Here is a 27,859-nt window from a genome sequence, read left to right on the forward strand (position 1 = left end):
TCTCTGACACTGCGTCGCAGAGCCGTCGCCAGTGCCCCACATTTTTGCATTCCTCCCCCCCCTCCTTTGTTCTCCCTAAAGTAAACATAGTCAAAAACAGTGCATAAATTCCCTGCCTTCCCGAAGGAATCCAACTGTAGTGAGTGTCCCCCCCCCCCTTCGTAAAATAATCGTTGAGCCGCCCAATGCCTCCTTCTTAAAACTAACCCCTCCTCCCCACTCCTGGCCGAATACCTTAGCAGTTTTAATCAGCTGTCTGCGTTTTGTTTTAGCCATGTAGTATAGTGCTGGAATGAACCTTGCCTTCTCACCTGTCATGGGTGCCGCTTGCCCCCCCCCCCCCCTTCCCCCCACCCCCCGTTAATGTAACCCTGACCCGCCACTGCTGCGTTGTTCGCTGTCGTTGCGGGTAGTGCGCCTGCCGCAGACGTATTATTGTAGAGGGGGGGACAAATCCCCCCCCCCCCCCCATGCTTCACGGCGCGTCGTCGAAACTGGATCACCCTGCACCGAAACGACCGCCGCCGCCGCCGCTACGTTGTGGAACGCGGAACGCCGTCCTCCCCCTCACTATTCTATTTTTCATTGAGCTCGATGCCACGTCCCTCTTTTCGGGCTTTCTTTTTTTTTTTTTTCGGTGCCTCTTGTCTCCGTTTCATCTCCTCGTCTTGCCCACTCGTGTCGTGTGTCTGTGCGGTTGCGGCGTCAGAAATGGGACGGCGTCGGCGTAGCTCGAGGTCGCCGGTGTTCAATGGATACGCGAAACAGTAAAAAAGAAAGAACGGGTGAGGGACGGTGTGATACGGGGAGAATGCGCGCTCGGCGGTCTCGAAATTGGAGCGGCGCATGTGTGCGCGCATCGGGCAAGGCGATGACATTGGGAACGGTACGACCAGTGGCATTGTAGGCGACAAGCTGCTGGTTCTTCTTTGTTCTACGGCGACAGTTCCGATGCGCGTGCTTCTGATTCGCCTAGATCAGGGGTCTCGATCTCATCTCAGTTAGCGGGCGGCGCAGTCAAGAAATTTAGTCTCCTGCAAGCAGGGGCGGATCCAGGTGCCAAATTTGAGGGGCGGGGCGGTTCCTTCACCTGACCGGGGGAGGGGGGGGGGTGCAAGATTCTCCTTTCCCCTTTTGTCTAATGGATAAAGGAGGTGGGCGACAGGCACTGCAGGCAGGGGGTGGGGGGGAGGCGATCGCCCCTACCGCCCCCCCCCCCCCCCCTCTGGATCCGCCACTGCCTGCAAGGACTGGGACAGTGAAGAATGTCAAAGCGAAGGGGGAGTGGGGGGAGGGGGGGTTATTTCTGAAGGGGATTTGACGTCAGGTTTTGAGAAACAACTTATCTACAGAATATTTGAAATGTGGGCGCCCATTCTGCATTGGATAGAGTTTTTGATTGAATATGATTTTGATATATATATGGGACGAAGACAGTCATTTGCGGGCCGAGCTGCTAGCGACATGACCGCGGGCCGCGTGTTTGATGAGACCCCTGGCCTAGTTAAGCCTGAAGTCGCCATCGCTGTCGTAATATTTAATAATAGCAATTGTTGGGGTTTTACGTCCCAGAACCACTATATAATGACTACAGATCCCCCGCCTTCCCCGCTCTCTCTCTTTCTGTCTGCCTTGATTTTAGAATATATGCAAGATACGGAGCAGCGTCCATAACAGTTCTTGCTTTCAACGCCACTTATAAAGACAGAAATGGAACGAGGTGGTCATGTTGACGCACTGTTGTGTTTTTCACACTCACGTTCGAGTTACTGCATATGACTCCCATATGGCGTCCTTCGTTAGCGTCGCGTACCATCTGTCCTTAAATCGTTCCGTTTTTCTTTTTCTTTTAAGCGGTGGTCGCTCGTGTGCGAATTCAGCCAAGCCTGCAGCATATGTTGCGTATGCGGTGCCCTCTTGTATGCTCCAAATCGGAGGATGCTGTGTTGCAGCTTTGGCACTATGTGTTGCCAAGCGGAACTGGAGCTGTCGAAAACAGCTTGAGGTGACCGTACAGTCAGCGGCATTTGACACAGTCACAGAAACAGCAGCAAGACTACATGACTTGGTATTTTAAAATAATGAAAATATTATATGTACAGAGCAAGATAAAAAGAGGTATGGCAAGATGCAATGCAAATTGGGAAACTCATTTCACATATGTACGAAATACTACAAACACACACACACACACACACACACACACACACACACACACACACACACACACACACACACACACACACACACACACACACACACACACACACACACACACACACACACACACACACACACACACACACACACACACACACACACAAAATCTTAATCCGTGCTTTTTATGTTGGCGTGCATTTACCGAGAAAGTTGTTTTACATTTCCAGTTTCGGGCAGCTCCTTTGTGCGGCACAGATGATCGTGATGCGAAGCGTGGCGTTCGATTCGGCGCAGCACGTGAAACAATTGCAACGTTTGTATATAGTATACGCGTGCAACCAGATGTGACGTCGGGCATTCCATTCGTAGTTCGCACCTATTGCTGTTCAGTTCTTTGATGTTCGCCCTTTCCGTTTCATTCTTTTATTTCAACGTTCATTTTTGCGAGCGCAAATGCTAAGACGGGAAACAACAACAACAAAAAATGCCCCTGTTATATTGGCTTGAAAACTGACCCTGTTTCTGCAATTTTTTGTACGTACACTTCGGAAACCCTTTATATGCACGAATAAACGGAATACGAGCTCATTGATACACAATTAATATACATTTAAAAAATGTCGATTGCGTACGACAACTGGCATTTAAAGTATGCACGTTTACCTAAATTTGTTTTTACGCAATGCACGCGGTTTTCTGACGCAATGAGAGACTGATGTAACGTGCTGAAGCACTACTTGCTCCCATTTACATATACAACACAGAAAACTGCCTTTAACGCCAAGCGAGAAATATTCCATACTTAAAGAAGGAGCAAGCAAAGCAAAAACGCGAACACGATAGATTTTATTGATACAGAATCACACGGTTAATAAATTACTCCTTCAGAATTCGACGTGGAATAGTATTGAGATCTGTTTCGTTTTCGTCTTCCAAGATTTTTCAGTGGTACTATTCGGCTTTGTAACGTGTCGCTACCCTGATTAGTTCACGCTGTTCGTGTTGAGTGTCGTCATTATCATCACTTTGTGTAAGTACATGTCCTGGCCGCGGAGAAACTGGAATTATTTCTTCCCCGTGGCCCTGACACGCTCCCGCCAAGAACTGCAGCATTTTCGCCACTGTATAAACGTAACATATCGTCACTCTATACATAATTTGCATTGCCATAATTGGGGCCGCCATCTTTAGTCGGGATAATGGGGTCATTAGTTATCTAAATTTTGCTTCTTCATTTGAATGGAACATATTCCGCTAGAATTCGCTTAATGTGTTCTTAATAAGGGTATTTCTGTGTTTGTTTAAGTAGTAAGGGAAGGCTTCAGCGGGACTTAAGAAACACCAGATCCTTCCAGCTGTAACGCAAACTTTGACGCAACTACTCTATGCAACTGAGTAACTTTACGTCACACTGTTACGAGATAACTCCTCATCGATTACTCGTACACTGGCGTATGCATTAATTTCGGAACGATCGATTCTCTAAAATCTCACTTTACATTCAAGTTTGTCAAGTATATCGTTCGAAACAAAAGAAATTTCACATTAGGAATAGTGAATGGAGGACTAGAGAGTTGTCCCTAAGCTGAAAGTGTATCTGCAGTCAACCGGTTTAGCTTTTGCGACTGTCAATCGCCAGCCGACACTCCCCCTCTCTCTCTGTCTCGTCCCCCCTCTCGGGTGCGCGCTCGCTATTTCCTTGCCTCGTTCCACGCATCTGAGGAGGCAGCGACTTCTGTTGGCGCTCTCGTGAGTTATAGAGGCGCGCACATATACTCAGAGATTCGTGGCTCGCCGCCAGCGTTCGTTCTCCGAGGTCGTCGATTTAGGTTGGAGGTTTTCGAGCGTTGACGGCAGATGGTGACGCTGTTGCTTGGAGCTGTTTTTGAGCTTGGTGGCGCCCAGGTCACCGCCCCGTTATAGAGGCGATGCTCATAGCACCCATCCATCCATGCAACCATTACGAAAAATATCTCAATAAATAATGTCAGAGATGATCTATGCAAACCCCTCCCCCTCCCCCAATGATTGTCGGAATTAGCGTCTCCGCTTGTAAATCATTCTCGCTCCTTTTCATTTATTTACTAAATGGTCTTCACTGTGTATTAGTGGCTTTTCTTTTTTTTTTTTGCATTGTAAAAAGGTAGTTTACAAATATAGTGCAAGTAAGTATTTCCTCCTCTTTTGTGTCCAGTTATAATTATTCAAATTATTACTCCTCAAGAATCTTTACCTTCCTTGATAGTCTTCTGCATAGAACTTACTGTGTGCTTTTGCTAAACTCGTTCCAATACGTGCCTTTCATGTGAATGTGATCCGTTGTTTTGTGGATGATTGAATAGTTCAGACTTCATTCCCCCTCTTCTTGCTCAGCACCTACCAGCCAGTTTTTCACTTCTTTAACGATACATGTTTCGAAATATCGCTGGGAGCTTTATTTTTCTTCTTTACTTCAAAGATCTGCGCTGGGACCTAAGTCTCGTGATGCATTTAAGTTATACACGCATGTACAATTGTGTGTGTTCCATCTCTCTATACCGGTCTGCGCCAACGTTACTAGACCAGTCTAGAAACGTTGGGTCTGCGCAGGTTTAAATGACAGACGCGCCCCCTTGGTGTCCAAGTGTGCTTGTTTTCTCAGGGCGTGGCTCACGCCTTGTACTGGGAGTCGGCCAAGATTTAGAAAAAAATTCTATGTAATTTACCATTAACTACGAAAGAAATGAAAAAAAAAAAGAACCACGTACGGGTAATGAAAAAGGCAAAATTCAATACCACGACTTTGATTATTGTTTTTGTTTTCTTTTTTTATGGCTCATACCCCCTGCGGATATTTGGCCGGGGATGATGCCAGTTAAGATATTAGTCATATACGAAATATACCACTAATAAGAAATTTTGAATACGTTTCGAAGAAATGATGGAGTTACCAAAGACCCGGTTTCCAAAGAATATCCGGATTGTACAGGTTCGATCCAACTCTGGGATATAATCCAAGTTTTTTTTTTTTCTCTCTTCCAACATATATAACGGTTATACCAAACACTTGCGTGCACAGACCACTGGTCGTATCGATGTTAACTATCCGCGGAATTGGCTATATAAAGGGGACGAGTGGTGCGGTGCACGCTCAACTCAGTAGACGCGATGTGTATGTACGTGTGTTATCAGGACCATTGACTTGGAGCAAGTCATTGAAGAAGGCTTGGCTTTTTCACATTGTCCAGCGGCTCCAGCGACATTTTTTTGTTTTTTTACCTGTTCAAGCTTCCATTTTCCCTGAACTTCTGTCTTGTTTGTATTATCGTCCATTTATCCGCTTTTCGTGTCGTAGTGGGTATTGGTGTCACTAATTAGAAGCAGGGCCGGCAGGAGGTACGCAACCTCCGACCTCTGCTTACGGTGCTGTTATCTAGGCTATAGGATAAGAGTACATCATAGAAATAAGGCCTTGTGTGCCCAGCAAGAAAAACATAGGTTATTGAAAAGTATATACGATGCTTGAGTACAATAGACAGAACGACACCTGCTTTTAAACAAAGGGCTGACATTATTGTCATCCCCATTTCGAAGGGGATGACAGTAATGAGCATCATCATCAACACTATTATCATCATCATCTCCAAAATGGCGGCGGCCTGAGGAAGCGGCGGCGCCATGGGCGGCGCACATCTTTCCGAGCGAAAGACGCGCGGCCGCGCGCCCAACACCGCCGCGCTGCGTCGCTGGGCGGGCGGCGACGACGGCGACAGTGGCCGACGAGGTCGTCAAGGACCTCTCCTTCCTTCCTTCGCCGTCCGGGAGATCCCGGCCGCGCGTCGCGTCGTCGGGGGTTAGGTTTGTGTCGTCGATCGTCGTCTGGACGCGTCCATGTCTTCGCCAAAGAGACCGTCTCTAAAGCAGCAGTCAGCATCGCCTGAAACTCGGCCGTCTTCGGCAACCGAATCCAGCCAGCAGCCCCCGCCCGGAAACCAGCCGGCAGCGTCCGATAAACAGCGGTCAGCGTCCGTGAAACGCCAGCCGTCGTCGGAAGTACGTCAGGCGACGTTCGCAAAGCGGCAGCCTCCCGAAAAATCGCACTCGCGAGCCGAAGCCAGAACGCTGTTGCCACCTGAAAAGCAGCGATCGCAGATCAGGCAGGATCAAGCGCAGCTGCCTTTCGAGAAGCAGCGGCGTACGGAGTCCCATCAGAATGTGCGGCTCGTGTCGCCAAAGTCGTCGCGGGTATTCTCGCCGGCGTCGTTCGTCGAGCTGGAGACGCACCCCGCGCCAGGTGCGTCTTCCGGCCAGGCGTCGCCGCCGTCCGAGATCTCGCTGGGCGGCTGCGAGACGATCGACGTGACTCCGCTGCACACCCCGACGAGAATATCGCACGAGAAGCTGGTCTCGATGGCCGAGTCGCACCCCAACTGGCCCGGTCCATCGCCGCTGCCCCACGGCAGCTACAAGCACATGTGCCGCTTCGAGTGCGTCCACGCGCGTCACTACGGAGTGGTCTACGCCCGGCCCAAGGACTGGCGAGGTAGCGTGCTCGCGATTGCTGTCAGCGTAGCTGAGACAGAGTGAGGAAGTAAATGCTTCTTAATTAGACGGGCTAATGATTCTCGAAATGCGGATAGCATTTTTCAAGATAGTGCGACAAGTTTCAGATTGAATATTAATGAGAGCTAACAGACAATAATGCAAAGGAAAGTATAGGGGATGTTATTTGTAGTAATCAGGATATACGTGTGAAGAAAGTAAAGTGGGCGGGGTGATGACCGCCGCCGTAGCTCAGTGGTGGAGCGTTATTCGAAGATCGCAGGTGCGGTCCCTGCCGGCGGAAAGTTATCTTTTCGTCCACTTTACTTTCTTCACATTTATATCCTAATTACTACAAGGAACATCCCCTATGCTTTCCTTGGCATCATTGTCTGTTAGTTCTCATTAATATTGTGTCTAACAAAGAGAAACGAGCCCTGAAAAGTTATCCAAGTTTCAGATAGGCGATGTATTGAAACCTAATGTAGTAAAGGTGTGCCGAGTGATTACAAGTGATTACAAGTGATCATTAGCGCATAAAGCGAGTCAGATGTGAATTAACTCCTCGGCGGCCAAGTCTCGGCATGTAGAACCGTGTGGTGATCTTCATAGGCGACCGGAAGAGAGCAGTGGGAATATAGTAATGATTGCTGAGGTTTCACGTGCCAAAACCACGACATAACTTTGACGTACGTACACCTTATTGGAGGACTCCGGCAATTTTGACCACCTGGAGTTCTTTAACGTGCACCCAAATCTTATGTAACGCGGGCCTCTACCGCTTTGCCTTAATCGAAGAGCAACATGAAGTAACCCTGCAACTGATGGAGAAGGTCAAAGTAATTTTATGAGCGTCTCGCGAGGGCGTTTTCGCCCCTGCTTTCCTTAGCGTTTGCTAAAGCACTGATACTTTGCTGAAGAGTATATTTTGCTTAATAATATTATTCGTTCAAGCTTGCGCGTTGAGACGCTTGGCGCGTTTTCACAACGCTTGCTGCTTGCGTCGTCGTGTCGCGGTGATGCTATTCGCGTTGACAATGATAATTGACACCAGTCAGTTTCTTCTGCAATTGTTTTCTATCGTTCAGTGAATGTCTATTAGTGATGGAAGAAAATTGATACAAAGGGGGGGTATATATATTTCTAAAGTTGATCTTCAGTCCAACCACCGAAATATCTGGTGCTGTCTTTGCTACATCCAAGATTTAGAATTTCTTTGTTACATATGTTCGCTATAATATTTTTAAATGCTGACGACGTATATAGAAGGTCTCGTCTGCGGTTTGTAAGCTTGGGACCTCCTGTACATAAAAAGAAGAGATGGGATCTGCGATAGGTGCAAACGCTCTCGAGTCGAAACATTGGGAGTCAGCGCTTACCGTGTGTGTTCTTTCCGTCCTTGTTTTCTGTGCGCTGTTGTGTGTCGAAACGAACGTTACATTTAAAAAAAAAAATGAATGAAAGGTGTGTTGCTGCCGATGTTACGGTGCGTGTCACGGTACCACTAGGTGTGCCGATCAAGCATGTCACCGGCAAGAAAGCTGAAAATAAATAAATACATAAAAGTTCACCGACGATTACGATACTGCCGAATGCGAATTCTGAGCGCACCTTCGTCTTGGGGCAACGCCAACTTTGTTTGAAGCTTTGGTTATCCGCAGTTGTAGCAATGTAACATTCGTTACATATTGCCACAGAAACTGCCAGCGCTCGAGTGCTACGCACACTACGCACACCACATTGTAGGCGTCGCGAACCAAGCGAAACGCCGATAGCCCCGTTAGGACAAGCGAAGCCATACGCACGAGCTCCGACTGAGGGGCCAGCGCGCGTGATGGAAGAAGAAAGCGAGGTTAGAGGCCAGTGGCTCGTGATATCGAGGCTCCGCGTTCGCTCTCTTTCGTATATACTCGTTCGCTCTATCGGTTACGCCGACGACGACAACGGCGACGCCGCTCAACGCAGGAAAGGGCGCCAAGAGCTGCGCTCTAAAAGGAAGGCGGGGGGGGGTGGGGGGGGGGAGGGTTCTTGTGCTAACGGATGTGAAGGGCCTATATAGACCCTTCACAGTTTCTAGATAGTGTGACGCCTGGCGTAGTTCATCGTGTCTTCAGCGCATCGATCTATAGGTCGGGTTGGACAGGCGCGTGTGTGCGCGTGCGTGCGTTCGTGCTTTCAAGTTCGGTGCTGGAGGCGGTTTGGGTGCAGCAGTGGGCGTTTCTTGGAAGTATATCCTCTGGTCACGCAAGAGCGCAGCTACACCGAATTGCTAGCTTTTTGTTCATGTTGTGCTCTCTATCACTTGGGTGAATGTCATGAGCTTTTTATAAGCTCCTGTTATTGAAGATGTCCCTGGCGCTTGTGACGTTATTTTCTGTTTTAATTCCTTATCTATATATGAATTCGCAATTCTCATTTCGTACTTTATCAGATTGGTTGCGCTGTTTAATGGATATTTCACAATTACATCGTTCGATGCTCTCATCTGTGCAGTTGTCGACGATAAACGTCTCCTGAATGGTTCCTACAAAAGTAGGCGCATGCCCGTAGGGGTGTGGCTCAGTAGGTATATCGCGTTCTGCTGCTTGTCACGAGGTCGCGGGTTCGTGTCTTGTCTGCGGAGGCGGGCCCTCCTGACCCCCACAACTCGACTGCGCAGCACCTTTTTAGAGGCCATGTCTTAAGCTTGATGCGTTAAACCGAATAAATCAATGAATGATTGAATAATGAAATCATTCATTCGATCGATCCATTAATCAATCAATGATGTACGAATGATTCCAAAGGGACCAGGCACGGGCGAACTCTGTATGCGGAGAACCTGCAGTTATCAACAGCCGGTTACGCATATATTCGCGCCGGGAGGAGTGGGGAGGGGTGCGCTCGACTTCTACCCCAGGTTACCCCAGGTCTCATGCCTTAGCATCCACAATTAGCGACTGCATTTTGTTCTAGATTTCTAAACTTCCTAATTTCGATAACAACAGTACCAAACTTGTTGAGAACCCCCTCCCCCTTCCTTTTTTTCCCCCTTAGCGAATGGGAAGCTGACGTTTCTGCGTTCGCTTGTCTCTATTCAGCAGATATGGGCTCGCATGCAGCTGTCTGCTTGAGTTACAGCGTCAACTCGTAGCACTTCATATCTTCCAAGATCAGACTACACATAACTGCCTGACCTTGCATGGCTGATCGTGTTTCCGCCGCTCAGCATTTCGCGGCACAGAAAACGTCGAGAAGAAGATTCGCGTACCATCTTTCTTCTTTACTATCCCAATGCATTCGTAACTTTAATTATGGTGTTCTTCGTTCCGAACCCAGGACATGGTTATGATGCACGCCGTAGGGGAGAGCTCCGGAAAATTTTGACAGTGCGGTGCTTTTTAACGAGCACCTAAATCTAAGTACTCAGGCCTCTAGCATTTTCGCCTCCATAGAAAATGCGACCGCCGCTGCCTGAATCGAAGCAATTGTATTCGTAAATGCGCAGAAGCGTGAAATTAAAGACGTGGTATGTCCGCGCCCTGCTCGTCACTGTACTGCTCAGGTAAAGCTTACAGTACGCGAGCACTGTACGCAGCGGCTTCGTAGTGCGTTGTACCACATTGTAATCGTGGTTAATGTCTGACCATTGTCATCATCAGCCTGACTATGCCCACTGCAGGGCAGATGCGTCTCCTATGTCTTTCCAATTAACCCGGCACTGTGCTTGTTGCGGCCACGCCTATATAATCTCATCTGCCCACCTAACTTCCTGCCTCCGCATCACGCTTGCCTTCTATTGGAGTCCAATCTGTTACCCTTAGTTACCAGCGGTTATCTTGCCTACGCGCTACATGCCCCGCCCATGCCAATTTGTTCTTGGTTTCGACTAGCCTTAACACCCGTTTGTGCCTGACCATCACTCATTCCTAACCCAAGCGCTAGGCTCATTTGCGGAGTGACGTATATTATTCAGAGTCCTTGCTCTGCGCGCACTGCGGCGTCGGCTTGAAACTTTTAGCTTAACCTGACGCGACGCGAAATTGGATTCCGGGATTGGAACCGGGACGAGATGTGAGAGGGGGTAAGAAGGGCAATATTGCAGTTTCGCTAATAACAAATGCTGGCGCTTAGAGAGGGGAAAAAACTGCCTTTAGTTATTTTTACTGCCTTTTTCACCTGAGTAGCATACGCTTAACTGGGAACTTTTTGTACCCTTCGTTGTTTCCAGAACTCAGAAATAATACAAGAAAGGAAGAAAAAGAAGGCAAAGAAATTGTATACGGCAGTGAAGAAGAATGCATGCAGGCAGAAATGAATAGGACAAAAAAAGAAAAAAAAAAGAAAGAGGAATCCTACAGACATTGGTGTCGGCAAATCGCGTTGCCAATTTGTTCGCCGAAGCCGCCTATATTGCTTCGTGCGCTAGATAAGGTAAACATGCTGATCCCGCATCCTCAATTACGGAGGCAATATACGCATACATGCATGCCTATACCATATAAAAAGAAGACCTTTATTGAGATGAGCTGCTCGGATTAACTGCACGGCTCGTGTAGCCGCTGGTGTGGCTTAATTAACGGCGCGCACGCACGCACGCACGCACGCACGAACGCACGCACGCACGCGCGCGCGCACACACACACACACACACACACACACACACACACACACACACACACACACACACACACACACACACACACACACACACACACAACAAACAAACAAACAAACAAACTCGTTTTCAAAAAGCGACAAGGACGGCACGCTGATGCATTGGTCTCCGAATTGCTTAATGTACATCGCCTCCGCTAGTTCACGTGCTGACCTTGTCTTTGCTTCTTCGTAAGATAGTCGTGCCTTTCAGCAGAGGTTCGCACGAGCACTCCTTGCAATGATGCGGCAAATGCGAACCTGAGCCATTCCTCATTGATAATGTGTGGTCCCTTATAGGCGATCATTTATACACCGGCCCGACTGGCCGATGTACACCTTGCCACAACTGCGCGGAATCTTATAGACAACGCCTACTGAACAGTTCAAAAAACAGTTTGTGTGCTCCTTGACACACTCTGCAATTGGCGCGCCGCTCGAACGAGCACAAATGCGTGAAAGCCTCCGAGGTGCCGAAAACACGACAGGGACCTCAAAGCGAGAGGCCACGTTCTTTAGCGAATGAGCCACTCTGTGCACATACGGGATGACAACAGGGCGTTTCCTCTGAGCCTTTTCTCTTATTTCTGGGAGGGACCCTACCCCCGAAGTTTGAGAAGTCGGCGTCTGTGAGTGGATTGCTCAAATACTCTTCAAAAAAAAGTACACACACACACACACACACACACACACACACACACACACACACACACACACACACGTGTGTGTGTGTGTGTGTGTGTGTGTGTGTGTGTGTGTGTGTGTGTGTGTGTGTGTGTGTGTGTGTGTGTGTGTGTGTACCTTTTTTTTGAAGAGTATTTGAGCAATCCACTCACAGACGCCGACTTCTCAAACTTCGGGGGAAGGGTCCCTCCCCGTCCCGTAGACGGCGCCCATGAATCGATCGATCGATCAATCAATCAATCAATCAATCAATCAATCAATCAATCAATCAATCAATCAATCAATCAATCAATCAATCAATCAATCAATCAATCAATCAGTTTTGTTATTACATAATGAGATATTTATGATGCACAAAATATGCAGACGAGGGTTCCAAAGCACTATACTGCAACAGGAGCCTCGCTGAAGGTCGCATATGAATAATACAAAGGTTAGCAGCAGTTTGAACAGAAAATCACATTTAAAGCGATGTACATACCAGAAGTGTGAACTTATTTGGCGTTTTACTTCAGTGGGGAATATCCACCTGTGAACATCTATGCTTAGCCTTAATGCTCCCTTTTAATCCCATCGAATGTGACGTTCGCGTTTTGTCCAGGTATAACTCAGTAAACAGATGCGCAGTGTGGCGGCTCCTATACGACTTCTATAGACTCCTCTTACGACTGCTATACGGCGGATGTTCATTGGCTCGCGTAAGCACTATGACGTCATTCGTTACGTAGTGACGATTAATTGCGCCAGGCATAAGTGGTAATTCAGCTTTGCGCCCGAGGTATCTGGAGGGGGTATATTCTGAGCGCTTTTGCGTCGGTACGCGTTAGGTAACCTCGACGCGCGACGTGTTTTCCCTGTTCATGTCCAACTGCTGACCGAACGCCAGAACAGCTGCCAAGGAAAAGCAAGAGCTGCATAGTCGAGTCGGAAGGCTATACCATGCTATAGTATACGAAGTGATGAGACGGGGAAACTTGCAGGCTTATAGAGCATTGGTTTGTTTGACGCTGTCGGGTGTCACTTGAGATAATTCAGGAAGCCTTTCCTAGTCATTTAAATATGATGATGATGTATCTCACTGCTCTACGGTATAGCGATTGACCCGGCGCGGTGGTCTGTTGGTTAGGGTGCTCGACTGCTGAACCGAAGGTCTCTGGATCCAATCCCAGCCGCGGCGGCCGCATTTTCGATGGCGGCTAAAATGCGTGCGACGAACGTTATGAAGGGACTGCAATGTTGCGAAACCTACGCTCCGACAGCGTTCATGCGGTTCGTCTACTTTTCGTTTTCTTGTAAAATTTTTAATTTTTTATTTTTTTCACAGGCGGTCTCGCGGTCTTTGAGTCGCGTCGAGCGCTGCAATTAGTCGACCCCCGCGCTCGTAGTCTCGCTTGCATATTTTTTACACTTTTTTTCCCATTTGCCGGATGGTGCGTTAACCCCGGCGGTCGAGAATCAAGGGGAAAAAAAACAACACAAAAAACAAGAAACAAACGAAATAAAGGAAACACGATCAAGTAATGAAGAAGCTGACGGGAACAGATGCCGCCAGTAACCCCTGCAGCGTCCTTTCGCCTTCGCTCATGTCGGCGTTTTTGCCGGCGTTTTCCCGGCGTTTCGTACGCCGGCGTCCCTCGACGTCGACGCTACCGGTGACGGTGGCCGAAACGTCCACCTCTGGACGGTCCAGACATCACGGGCGGCAGCGTCGACGCCGGAAGCAGTTCGATGGACGCAGGACCAATCAGCGTGCGGCTGGCAGCGACTTCCGCTACGTAACGACGTCGTCGCTGCTGCCAAAATGGCTGCCGCCCGCCTCGGATCTAATAAGTCGTCGCCGTGCACTGTGTGGCCCTTAAGTTCTCAACTGATGCTTGTATTTGACTTAGCTTGTTCCCTAGAAGCTTCGACAGCAAAGCGATCGTGATATGTTTGAAGTCTTTCCGAGTGCCGTACTCTAGTTCATCGGTAGGCTTAGCAGGAATGAGTGTATTGGCCGAATACGTAGCCTCAAAGATGTACGGCAGCTTCAAGCTCAGAGGCCATATATTACAAGTTTGTGCTTCTTCTTAATGCCAATAGCTGGCGCTACAAGTCAAATAAAAAAAATAGACTTTTCGGTGGCGTTGTGTCACTGCGACTCGTTTTCTGAACCACAGAATTGCTAATGAGACATAAAAGCTATAATCAGGAATATATCTTGTTTGTCCATTGACGGAAACTGTACACTGCTTTACGAGGTGTCAGGTTCATTCCCTCTGGTCACACTGTGTGACGCTGAGCTAACGCTCTTCATATGGTTTGCCGCCCTCTCTGACGGCGTTGATGCGACGACGCCGAGGGACGCAACGCCAGGAAACGCCGGCAAAAACGCTCTATATGGTTCGGGCTTTATCCGTGCTTTTCGCACACTGACGTCTCCTCCGGCGTTATAAGCAAGCCTATTTCATCCCATATCCGATGTTTCTTTTTTTTTTCCTAGGGCTTTCCGGACTTCCAACCTACGTCATTGATCTTGTACCATTTGTTTTCGTTTGTATTTGCATAGCATGTATTGCGCGGCCTCTGAGGTCGATAGCCGGACATAGATAGCCGTGGCCGCCACAGAGTCGGGTTATTAGCTCGTCGCCGTTTTTTTTTTATTGAAATAAAGAATAAATGAAGGAGTGGTTGTCACCATTGCTTGGTGACGGCTACTCCTTTGCGCTTGGCTGTTCGGATATTAAAAAATAACAAAGAAAAGTAATATATATATGCGTATATACCGTCCTACATTCGGTAAGTTAAAAAACTCTCGTTTGAACACAGCACCCGTAAAACCGCAGTGCACACTTTCAATGTAGTCCGCTCAATATTCATCGCAAACATTAGAGTCTTAAAGAAAACAAATAAGCGAAAAAAAGACACGTTGAAGCACATTCATTGCTCTGCGATTTATCCGAGATGGCCACGGTCCTAGTATTTTCGCCAACGAGAACGTTCGCTCCGAGTCCAGCGAGTGGAGTTCCTGTTCGAGTCGTGTTTGAGACAGTCGAGCAACAGATGATGCACACCCTCGTCGTCGTGGCTGCCCGAACATGTTGACGATGGCGCACGCTGAATCCGGAATAAAAAAAAAAAAGTGCCGTGTGTAAGCAGTTCTAAGTCTTAGACGATACATGAGCGTGTCGATACGTCGTGGGAGCCGGCGGTGTTTTACGCCTCGGCGTGAAACTTTTGCAAGACTGGGATGGCCTGATGGATGGCCATGACATCGTGTTTACTATACTTATAGTGAACGTCCTGCTGCTATGAAAAGTCTCCGCGAATGAGCTCCTCAGACATGATGCTCCGTCGGCATTCCAGAAACACCACCTTGCAGGTTCGGTCCCAGCCGGTGGCAAGTTGTCTTTTCGTCCACTTTAATTTCTTCAAGTCTATCCCAATTACTACAACACAATTAAAACAGTACAATTAACATCCCCCATACCTTGCTTGCCTTCATTATCTGCTGGTTTTCATTAACGGTCATACAGACAGTTCAGTAATACTCTTTACTGGTAGGGTTGATTGAATAATAAGGAGCACGTCTTGGCGTGAGAAAACGAGGACGTAAGAAGGAGGGTTTAAGAAGCAAAGTATATTATACGGACGGACACTGCAGAGGAAAGGACACGTCAATACAGAGGAGTGCAGAGTACGCCATTACAAGCTACAGCAGCTTGTGCAGGTCTCTTTTTTTTAAAACTGTTACAGTGAATTCGCTGCGTTCAACTGCGATGACATAGAGTTGACAACAAAAAATGTTGACCTAATCCTGTACTTAAGACTTCGCAACCTCTCGCGATATTGGTAGGCAAAAAAAAAAAAAAGAAAACTCGCAAGGTTTCTTATACATTCGCCTAAGAAAACTCGAAGGCGAAAGCGGTCGTCTTCTTCTCATTCGATGTATTCATCCCCCCCCCCCCCTCCTCCTAAAGCTTTCTGCACTTAAAGGTGGTTTCACACGGCCTCCAGGATCGGGGGTATTCAAGTTTTTTTGCACCTCACCTGGTTTTACACTGCCTCCAGTGATCAGCCCGCCTCTGACAAAGCGACGATGTCGTGTGCTGACTTCATCGTGTGACGCCACGCTGTGTGACGTCATAGTGATGTATGAGAACGTCATGATGACGTCACTGATTTTTCACGATCTGTGAAGTCTTGATGACGTCGTATGGTGACGCGATCACTTGATGAATTTTTTGCATCACTCGCGTTGACGCCGCCGACGGTCAATTTTCGTGTTTGGTGAGACATATGAGGCTTTCGCCTTATAAATAACCCGCGAGGCTGGCGCCCAGGCAGCTGTATAGGCCATGCTTGGGCCCTCGCGCCGTAACATTTAATGCCGGCTGGACAGCGATGCAGTCCCAAATCCAGGCAAACGACTCGCGCACACGGGGGATATATGGGCTGGCTGTTCGTGCCGTCAGTAGGGAACGACCGCGTAGCACGGCAGGCCTTGCGGTCGCGTAAACAAGCGCACTCGGTCGCCAGGGCGGATGGGGGTGATTAAACGTCCAGGGCGGCGTCGTCGTCGTCTCGGCCGAGCGGTCTTGGGGCTGGCCTTGCGGTCAATCAGATCGGCCGCGGAGGCCGGCCCCCCGCGCGACCCATTTCCCGTTGTCTCACGTTTGTGTCTCCGGAAGACATGGACACGTCGCTTAATTGGCGACCTGTACCGGAGCGGAGGTAAGACGGTTTTCACGTTTGTGAGAAGGAACGCTGGGGTTGAAGCGTGTAGTCAGCCGCACCGATAACCAAGTATCGGGATAATTAAAGCACAACGGCCCCAAGACCGCGGCATTGCTCGCCCAAAAACTAAAATCTGTATCTTCTTCGTAGTATGAAAGCGAAAGCCTTAGATGCCTCATCAAACGCGAAGATTGACCGTCGGCGGCGTCCCGCGGCGCTGGCGTCAACACGAGTGATGCAAAAAATCAGCACGTTATGACGTCATCGTGACGTCATGAATCGACAAACTTTGTGACGTCATAATGACGACAGTATAAGTAGAACAATGTGATGTCGCGTGATGACGTCATCACACGACATTGTCGATCTGTCAAAGGTGGGCTGATCACGGAGGCAATGCAAAACCAGGTGACGTGCAGAAAGCTTGCAATGCCTCCGATCCTGGAGGTGTAACTATATTAATTGTAGAGAAACATTGGAACGCTGTAATGGGTCGTCCTCTCGAGCGCCTTCTAGTGGGTCGCCCTCTTCGCCTCTTCTCGGAGAGCACGCCCCTCGTGCTCGTGAGAGTCTGCGACTCTGCGCTCCGTCGTGACTGTCGTCGTGTTGCATCGTCGCCATCAATCCCGCCGTTAATAAACGCCTTTACAAAGTGGTGGAGGCGCCTACGCCGTTCAAATCTCGTCGAAACATGTGAACACACACAAACCCCGATGCCCTGAAAAGGGACGAACAGTTTAGGTAACACTCGCTCAGTAAATCAGGAGAAGGTGCCGCGCCCTGTCGCCACTGTTTACAAAACCTCGAGAGGACGACCAATTACAGCGTTCCAATGCTTCTCCACATGGGTATAATATATATTGCCTGTAATATTACATCTAATACCCCTTCGGGACGTTGAATCAACATACAAATTAATCACTCAGTCGCCGATGGCACTTCACGTAAAGATATATTTGGAGCTGCTTCGGGCCGTGTCCGTGTTGTCTTCGCTGCACATTATTGCCGTGTTTGTACTGTAGACAATGAAAAGGGACTAATAGCCCTTGCCAAATGTTCGCATGACTCCACTTCCGCGTCGTTTCACGCAGACCGTTCGACTGCCGCGCCGTGTGCTTATAGATCGCACCATGCTCGGCTTGTAATCATATACTGGAGCCCGAGGCCGAATGAACCGCGACGTAGTGATCCCTGGCCGGCTTAACGTCGACGTCGCTTTGTGCACCGCGGCGTCTCGCAGTCTTTGCGTCGCGTCGACGACAAAGCTCGAGCAGTCCTTGTTTGCTCTTGCACGTTGAACGCCAGGCGAGATAGCGAACTCATTGCGAAGTGTTGTTCCCACGAGCATGCCTCTGGTCCGGCCTCTTTTATTATTCCTTCTCGCGCAGAGCGATATTTACTCGCGGCTGTGGGTTACGCGATGTTTTGCGTGCAGAGCTTCAAGCGACAAAGAGTTCGCGGATCGAAACTGCCCTGGTTTTCTGTTGCGTACGTGGGTGGTCTCATGCGTCTCCTCAGAGGGAGCTTCGCCGCGGCTTTGTGCAGTTCAATTAGCGCATCACCCATTTCTTCCTATACAGGCCCACTAAAAGGCGCAGACACCTTTGTTTAACATTCTCGTTTTGTTGTTACTTTTCCGTGGTATTAAAGCGAAGCTTCAGAATATTTTCTGCACAGTTTTTAAACGCTTCCGCCATGCTCGACGTCTTTCTTGAAAGCGCCGTTCCGCAAGCGTTCTCCGTTCGACTGATATGTCCCGGATCCGATTTGAACTCGTGCATGTTTACACACCGGAGGCAGTTCTTTTTCTCCTGTCGTGTAATCGGTTCTCGGGACTGCGTCGTTTGCACCTGACACTGCAAGCGTATAGGGGATGTACGCATCGCCTCTTGCAATAAGAGCGAGGCTTGTCTGTAAAGGTGTGTCAACACGGGAAGCTGCAATAGAATCCCACGCCGTGCTTTTGTGCCCCCGAAGGCCGTGTCGTCGTCTTGCCCTTGTTCGCTTGATTTATTCTCTTCCCTGCGCGGAGCGGTTATGTCTTCCTTCCTCTCCCGCCTCTCCCTTGTATGTGTGTCTTGGTCTCTCTATCTTTTCCTAACGGCACAGCTTGAAAGAAAACATAAAGGCACAGGAAAGACAGCGAGCGGCAACGAGGATGGCGTTTCGCCGCCGAGTGCAGTTAAGAAAAAAAAGTGCAAGAACTTGGAAGTTCCGTTTTCAAATGACCGACACGTGTCAGTTCCTGATAGAAAGAGAGACAGAAGGATGAAGGAAGGAAAGAAAGAGGGTGCTTGCATTTCAATGTCGTCTTGACGATGGCGCATTTTCTGCAGTTTCTGCGTTTTTGAGGCAGTCACTTTTTTAGTTTAGCGACGAGCGTAACATCCGCCTTAGAGTCCACGTCGGGCTCGCGCTGTGCAAACGTCCTTGCGATGTGGAGATAAAAAATTCTTGAACACGGGTTGTCGCTATTCGCCGCGAGATCGGGGCTACAGGTGGCAGCACCGTCGCCGCGCTAGTGTGGATGGGCGGTTGTCGGCGCGTATAGAAACGCACACAAGAGCGCTTCGTTGTGAGCGATTTGACCCGATTTCCGGCAAAGAAAATGCGTTGACTGCAGCTTTCTGGTAATAAATGTGCTCTTCATTCCCGAATTAATGCACGAAGCGTGCCGAACGTTACTATTACTTGTAAGAGTAGTGCATTCTGCCAATGAATCGGTTGCCCGCCTTCGGCAACAGTCGGCGTTTTCGCAATGGATGACGTTTCCTTGTTGTTTTATTTGCACGCTTAGCTTGTGTTCCACCTACTATACGCACTGCTGTAGCGCGACTCAATTAATTATTTACTTCTTGTTCACCTGGATACCCCCAAGAAAAAGAAAGCCCGTATTCCTGCACGATGAGTTCAAATAGCACTTTGTGCACTGCGTGCTCAAATATTCATCCGCATTTCTTATTCAGTTCTTCATGAAATGTAGGACAGTTGATAGGTTTACAGGTTTCCTGAGGAAGGCTACGTGGCTAACAGCACTTTAGCGCTACGGGGACATTTAACACGCGCACGCTCGTTTTTATTCCAGTAAGAGTACACAAAGGTAACTGTACAGGACGGAACTTTCTTCGATTGATTACTTGCACGAGAGTAATAGAAAAAAGGCCCGGTTATTTCACGGCACCAAAGTACGTTTTTCATGCGAATAATGTCCGCTCGCAACACAAACGCTCAAGATAATGTAAAGAAAAAAAAAAAGATGTGGCTTCGCGTGAAATTACTACGACACAAATGTAAAGCATACCGTTTGGATTAATTTTGACCATCAGGGCTCTTTAAAGGGTACCTTGATCTAAGTACACGGGTGTTTTTGTATAAATTTCGCCACAAGTTAAAATTGCGCAAGGCAACTCAGTTTTGCGATTTTCGGATCATTCCATTTTCTGTTCTTTTAAGGGGACAATTTAAGTACCGAAGTGTCAGGCGTGACATGACGGAAATATTTCTGTGTAGTGGGACTAGGACCGTACACAACTAAAGCTCGTCGCGTAATCTATAACGACAGTCCCGAAGTTGCACACATAGCCACAATGCGCAAGTGCACGAGAGCCTTTTTGTTTTTACCACCGACTTGCTAAAAGGCTATATTCACATGAGATTTAATACTTCTCATCTTTAGGGCAACGCCTAGTGCACTTTCTAATGCGCTTGAACCACAGAGCGGCACCTACACTGATATGCATCTCGTGAACGGAGGGTACGACGACCACACACAGCACTCTCGACAAGTGCACTCACTGATATTATTACAGTACATATATAGCCGATCAAGGCCAAATGCATACGTATGTGTGGTTAAAGTTGCACTAACTCAACGGAACAAACCGCCTTTTGAGCACCTGCACGACGTACGCGCACATGCAAACACAACGTGGCTAGCAGACGACGCATGGAGCAATCCACACTAGGCGCGGTTCTGCCAGCAGCTGCCAGGCGGCGACACCGCTCGATCTCGCGGCCAATAGAGCCAGCGCCTCGCAAAGAAGTCTTGTCATCTTCAAGGCTGCGGCACCCCAATAATTTTTCAGCTCTTCAAGCTTTCCTATTCCCCTGAACTTCTCCCTTGTTTGTACTTGCGCTGTGGATTGTGTTTGAAAGTAGTTTAAAAGAGTTGAATGTTAGACGAGTTGGTGTTCGGACGTAAATACCATCGTAAGTAGCGCCACGAGACAGGACAACAGAAAGGAACAAACGAACACAGGCGCAGACTAACAACTGATTTTATTGAAGGCAGATGCGCAGGTTTATGTATCAACAAGCTGCGCAGGCGCACCGTCACAACGACCAATGGCGATTGCAGCAAAAAATTATCAAACAAGGCGCGAAAGACATCTCATTTCTACATTGTACAGCGTAATCGATGTGTCGCTCAAACACTCCTCACTTGCTTTCCTGATAAAATATGCTTGTAACGTTTCACGAAACGTGTTTTGCTTACTTCGGGCTAGGATTTTTGCTCATCAAAACGTGGTTCACAACCGGAGCACGCCATGCTGTGGTCAACAAGTATGCATCGGTCAGACGGGGCGCTGCCGCAATGACCGACTCAGGGAACGCGCAAAAAATGTGACCAATAAGGAGAGAAGTCATCTTGCTGACCACTGCATGACGTGCTCCTTTGCGTGCCAGACTATGCTTTATTGGGCGATTGACTCCCTATTATGCCCTGTTCCGAATTTGCGCTCTACAATGCAGCATTATGAAACAACTAGCCTAGTAGCAAATTCTCGTTAGATGCGTTATCTTTTTTTTTAAGCTTTCTTCGCTATCTCTTTTGAGCTTCGAAGCAGGTTATCTCTTGCTCTTGTAAGTGCTGACACTGCGTCGTGCCCGGGTGAGCAGATTAGCGCTCAACGTTGTCAGCTCTATTCGCTCCCGCGCGCTCGCGAGTGTTCGTGTATTTTGCTCTCCCGGAGACACCGTCGTATGTTTCCATGTTCCTCTCGTTAAGCGATTTTGTTTGCACAGCGAGCTGCGAGACGGGCGCGCGCTTTTTTTTTAACGCGGAAGTTAGCTTAGCCGCAGCGCACACGGGCCACGTGGGAAAGCGCGCTTATCGACGAAAAAAAGAAAAAAGAAGGTACACCGACGAAGAAACGAGGCACGGGCGGAAACTGCTCGAAAAGTCCGCATCGTCGTTTTTGTTACGCTTTGTCAGCACGACCGTTTCTTTCTCTCTCTCTCTCTCTCTTCGGTTTGTAACGAATAAATGTGTCGGTGTCTCTCTTTCGCCTTACTCTCGCTTGCTATCCCCGCTCCAACATTAAGGGAGTGGGGGTCATTTATTTGAATGGTGACCTTTCTCCTGAGGACGAACTGTTTAAGCGGCCCCCTGTCGACGAGTGGACCGGCGATGCTCGCGATAAGAAAACTAGTCCTTGCCGCGAACGCAGAAAAAAAAAAGAAAGAAAAAGAGATAGAGAGAGAGAACAACCACAGGCGTTACTCGTCTCCTGGGGTGCAGTAGCGTTTATCTTGTGCTTGAATCGTTGAGCCACGAAAAACGAAGCATTACTTTCAGACCGCGGAGACTCAGCCATGCACTCACGCACCCAAAACGCAGGAGTCGTGTTGGTATAGGGACGATGGCCCGCCTCAGCGCAGTTTCTAACAGCTGTGTAGAAAAAAAAGTTTGTTGCTTTTTTTTTTTTTTCCCCAGCGCGCGTTCTTTCGCCTCTCCTGCCTCCGTGCGGCGCCGGAGCTTCCAAGGTGACATTGAAAACATCTGCAGGCGTGGCGCTGCCCCGTGACGTTCGATGACGTCGCGAGTGACGTCATCGCGAAGCGCGCACGCGCGATTCTCTCCGAATCCGAACCTCGTGCCCTTTCCGTACTCGCGCACCATTCCTTCTCACCACTCGGGCTCCTGTATCTCTCTCTTTTTTTTTTAATCCTTGCTTTCCGTTTCGTAGACACGATGCTGGCGTGGTGCAGAGCTACAGTGTACTAGAATGGGGCAGTGGGCTCACTGCCGTATCCCTGCGCCGCGCCGCCGCGGCCCTCTCCGCGTCGACAGCTTGAGCGCCCGCCAGGGGCGCTGCCGCCAGTTTCTCCTGAAAACTCTTGCGGGGTGTGGAGCGCGTCCCCTTGGTCGGTGGGGGTTACGCTGTAGTTGCGGGGGTATCAACAAACGCGGGGTTGGTGGCGGGGAGAGGGCCACCACAATGACACAAAAACAGATCACAAAAAAAAAAAAAAAATGAGCGGAGTGAATCGAGCATTTTATTCTTTTTTTTTTAAACTGACCCAAGTAGTTGAAGCTGTTTCCATTTGTGTGTGCCCTGCAGCGCATGTTCACGCCGTTCATTCGTTTGAAGGACCTTTGTCGGCACCCCGCGTGCCACTTTACTGCACTTATATATGCTTGTTTTTCTGAAGGATCGGCATCTGTGTCTATCCGCAAATCGCAACTGTCTCAAAGACGGCCCGCCGCTGCATCTGGACGGGAGGGACGCGCTTTTTTACAGCCTCAGGCGGTCGTGCACATAGAGCATGCAGCGTACGTGCATAGAAAAAAACAGCTGGACCCAACGAAGCTAGGAGTGACCGCAGAGTCAAGTGTGACAGCAATAAAAGCAAGAAAACGCGCGAGGGTGGTGACAACAAAACCATACTCGTGCTTTAGTAAAAAAAAAGGGGGGGGGGGTAGGGGTACTTCTAAAAAAATAATAAAGAACGCTGGTACGTCGCTGCTTGTTTCGCTATCGAAGTCCTAAGCACAGAACTATACTGACGGATGAAACGGGCTGGATAGTGACGTACAGAAAAGGAGATGTAGAGGGGGGCTGAAGTAGCTCTCATTAGGAAGCGGGGGAGGTCCAAAGGGATTGGGCTCTTTTTGGGATGCCCCAGTTCCTGGTAGATCGACGTTGTCGTCGGCTGTCGACTGCAAACATCGCCGGCGTTTCTTGCTGTCCTTTATTTTTCATTTTCGTAGTCGACTAGCAGATGTTCATACACGTTTGTTGCATCTGCTTATTGTTCGACCACGAGTGACATTTTCGGCATTGATAATTCATATTGTGATATGGCAAACATTTGCGCATACATAGGCAGGGTTTTGTGTACATAAAATCAGTATGTCAGTGCGTGACACTGTCGAGTGTTTCTTCGTGACCTGTTTTATCCGCGCTGGTGCAATTCCAAAGTGCAATAAAAATGTGTACGCACGTGATACATGTTACTTGTTATGTACTCATATTAGCTATGTATAAATATTTTTTTTTATTGGGTATACGAGTCCAACTGCAGTTTTGGTAACCTAGCTAGCTTGTACGATCTAAGTCTGTAAATAAAATTTTTTTAAGCGTACGGTGCGGATACATTTATTACGAAGCCGAGTGATTCCAACCATTATTGATTCGCGAAAAAAAAAGAACATTAAGTGGGTTAGTTACACAGACCAGCTAGATCATATATACGCGAAAAAATTTTAAAAATGAGGCGTTGTTTATATTCGGCATAGTGGGGCTCGAAAGGCGGGAGTGAAGTCGCTATGATAGCTACAGTGGCGCAAGTGCATTGAAAATCGTATCGATCAGCAGGACAAAAAAAAAAAAAAACGAACGCCCCCAACTACACACCCTGTTATTGCAGCGGCTGCGTGGAGGAGCATTCATTTATGCAACAGCCGCTTAAAACATCGCTCGCCCTCCGTAAATCAGTCACAACGACAGTAACTTATTTCACAACACACAGAAAACTTGCATCAAAAGAACTTCCGTGAGTTGCGCACCGTAAGATTGACTTTTCTTGCGCGCAAAACAACAACGCGCGCTATCCGCGCCCTGCAACCCGCCGGAAAGTTTCAGGTGACGCTGTGAGCCGCGCCGCCTGTCGGCGGCGACATGAAGTGCGTCACGCTCCGCCGCTCAGTGAGCGCACTATAAACTTCTAGAACACTGTATGCAGAGCTGATGTCGAGAGAGAGTGGACGAAAAGATGGAGGGGGACAGATGTGTTCTTATTTTCCAAGGCGCTGAGTTCTTTTTTTTTTTTTTACGCTCTTTCGAAGTTGGCGGGAAGTCTCTGGCGTCGTGCCACGGGGCTCTGAAGTGCCTAGCTGTGTGTGTCAGCTCACAGGGAAACCACTTTAACTGTTGCTTTTTCCGTGGCGCCGCAGCATTCTTCCGTTCGCTTTTACGCTTCGTTTCATTAAATGAAGAAATTATCGTTCTTGCGCTGAACGTGACAGTGCAGGGGGTTAAACACGAATGCGGTAAGAACGCAGGGAAAGATCGCGAGGATATTACGGCATAGCGGGCATGTTGAGACGAGGTTTCCAAGTGTGGCGCTGTTGCCGTTTCCAAGTCGTTCCTCGTTCTCTTGCTGCGACTCGAAGAGGCGTCTACGACGTGGAACCGGGCATGCCGAGACTGCTTAGGTATAACATTTTTCTGAGTGCTGCATGTGCCCCCGGCTTCTTCAGTTACGTTCGACTCTTCTTTTTCTCTTTTTTTTTATTTGAGAGTTTTCAGAAATGGCGTTTACACTCGATTTTGCGTAGCCTTAAGCCTTTCCACTCACTTTGCGTTCGTTTGTAAGCCTGACCGAAGGCGTCCCCGGATTGTGGGCCCCCCTATTTCTAAGGTTGCTGAATTAAACTAAATAAATTCCGTGGTCTTTTCATACCAAAAGCACGATACAATTATGATGTACGCCTTATAGAGCTGTAATACGAATTTCTATCGAAAACCGGCGGTTCTATAACGTGCGCCTAAAATTTAAATACGTATTTAAATTTTAGGCGCACGTTATAGAACCGCCGGTTTTCGATAGAAATCCGTATTACAGCTCTATAAGGCGTACATCATAATTGTATCGTGCTTTTGGTATGAAAAGACCACGGAATTTATTTAGTTTAATTCGGCAACCTTAGAAATAGGGGGCCCACAAAAAAAAGCCAGCGTACGCTGGTTATTTTTCTTTTTCATTTTGCCCTCATCGAAATATGACCTCCGTGTATCGAACCTGTGTCCTCGAGCTTCGAATGATAATGCCATAACCGCTGTGCTCACTACGTCGGGTTTAAAAGCTTATTATGTACAAAACTGCGCCTGTGTGTATGCGTGTTTCACTATAAGGGGAGCAAAGTAGGGCTGCTTTAACCACGCGTCCAGTGGACATTTCTAGGAATTTTTTTTTTTTCGTTTGCGTAGGATTTATCGGCTTATACTAAATCACTTGATAGGTCGGACGGTGTGCGCAGTGGTTCTGTGTCTCGCATGTTTTCCTCCTGACGTTGAACACTCTGCGCTTGTTGGAACTCCCGTGGCATTTCAAAGTGTAAACAACCTTTTGCGTGTGTTCGCGTTATACTGCTCGTCGCTTCTACCTGGTGTGCTATATTCAGTGCGCACGCACCGTCGCTTGATTCTTGGTCGGGTTCCCACTCCCGAGAGGCAAGCAAGGCACTGTCTACCACGACGCTTGTTTTTACGCACGCGCACACGCTTGTTCGATTCAGGTTACTCCCATCCGTCTGGCTCGGTTGCGATCGTGGCCGACAGCGTGGACGCGACTACAGTTTCCTTGTTATTCATCACGGCCCCCCAACTGTCTAACCGCAGTATCAACGGGCTAGGACCATTCTTCTTTCTCCCGTAGTTTACGTCACGTTCGGTGGCCATTTCCGATTGGTCATCGGAGGTGACGTCCGCGAAGCACGGCTGAAAATGATGAAAACGCCCGGAAAGAAAGCGAAGTAGGAGAAAAAGGCGAGGGGGGAGGGGGGGTGTAGTGTGTCACGTGGTGGGTGATCCGGGTCTCCGATTGGCTGGGGCTCGAGGGTGTGTTGGAGCGCGCGTGCTGCTGGTGGAGAGGAGGTTTGGCGAGGAGGTAAGGGAGGTTGTCGAGCGATCGAGCTGGCGTCGTCGGCTCAGCTCTAGCTGCCGCCTGTTCCGTGCGCGTGTGCGCGGCGACGGCGGAGCGGCGGTGTGTGACATTCGTTCGTTGATTGGCAAAAAAGTGTGCTACTCCGCACCGGGCTCAGAACTTCCAGCTGTGCCGTAGCCCAGTTCCTGTGTGGCAGTTCGACGCGGAGCTGATTGATGCCGTCATCGCCTGCTTGATTTTTTTTTCTTTTTTTCCTGCGCATAGTGTGCTTTTCGTGACTGCAAGTTCTTCTCCTCCCACCCCTTATCTCTCTTTACCGGGTGCTGACGCTCAATCGACGACAGTTTAATTGTCAAGAGGAGTTTACGCGTGCGCTGTCCCCTCCCACAAAAGCCACCACCCCGACCCCACTTTCTCCTCTGGAAGCGTAATCTTCGTTTACGTCTTTTCGAGTGGTTGTGCAATGCGATCCTGGTTCAGCAAGGACCTCGTGTCGTCAACGGCAACCGGGTCGGCTAGCACTGCAGCACGTCGCAGCCAAGTCGTCGGTTGGTGCGCGCGCGGCATCGCTACTGCCGGTGGTTTCGGTGCACACCGCGCGTGACGTCACAGGGTTTGTTGTTGACTCGGTGCGGGTCTACTGCGCGCACTTTCCGGAGGAGCCGAGTCGTGGGAGCTGACAAGTTTTCGTACTAACTGAAAGCGTCCTGCAGTTCGTTTTGGTCGATAGGAGGGAAAGCGGCAGTCATGTTGGTCGACTGGAGCATCGTGTCCTCGCACCCGCTCATGAGGGAACAGCGTACTACTGGAGGTGAGCGAAGGTTGACGGCCAGGGCGCCATTTTCGCCCAAAAGTATTCACCAAATGTATGTTGTCGTCTTGGGCGTGTTTCTGCATTGACAGTTATCCACTGCACAAGCTGGATACCTAAGATGAGTAGGCAACAGTTCTTGCGCGCGCGGACACTTGCCGAGATGTAACGTATATAGCCTAGCCGCGACACGTAAAACAGCCTGAAAACTTTTAAAGGAAACTGTACCTCAACTTCAATGTTCCCCCATATGCTTCGCTTATTCATCTTTGAATAACTGTGCGCGCTGGTCGGCAGTATAGGAGTGCAGAAGCACATGTTGCAGGACAAGTTGTTTGCTAACAGGCATACTGTAGCGCTTAAGAACAATCGAAAAAGAATAAACACAATAGCCTGTCCCATCGTCTTGTGTTTCTTCTTTTGGTGAGTGTGCTTCAGCAC

At 48.8% G+C, this 27,859-nt stretch overlaps 1 protein-coding gene across 10 annotated transcripts in view; it reads left to right on the forward strand.

Moving 5' to 3' along the window:
• Positions 1-27,859, forward strand: part of LOC119406955 (6-phosphofructo-2-kinase/fructose-2,6-bisphosphatase) — a 163,377-nt gene that overhangs the window by 86,779 nt on the left and 48,739 nt on the right. For 5 of the 10 annotated variants that reach the window (XM_037673757.2, XM_037673758.2, XM_049419960.1 and 2 more), the window contains exon 1: positions 6,018-6,682. The exons of 4 other annotated variants lie outside the window; for them this stretch is intronic. In XM_037673757.2, the coding sequence (XP_037529685.1) occupies positions 6,031-6,682 (652 nt within the window). In that variant the 5' untranslated portion in view covers positions 6,018-6,030. Of the gene's footprint in view, positions 1-6,017; positions 6,683-26,694; positions 27,419-27,859 lie in introns of those variants that run through there. One more of the 10 variants, XM_037673763.2, reaches the window with a different exon arrangement.

Source organism: Rhipicephalus sanguineus, chromosome 10 (genome assembly GCF_013339695.2).
Source record: "Rhipicephalus sanguineus isolate Rsan-2018 chromosome 10, BIME_Rsan_1.4, whole genome shotgun sequence".
Lineage (NCBI taxonomy): Eukaryota > Metazoa > Arthropoda > Arachnida > Ixodida > Ixodidae > Rhipicephalus > Rhipicephalus sanguineus.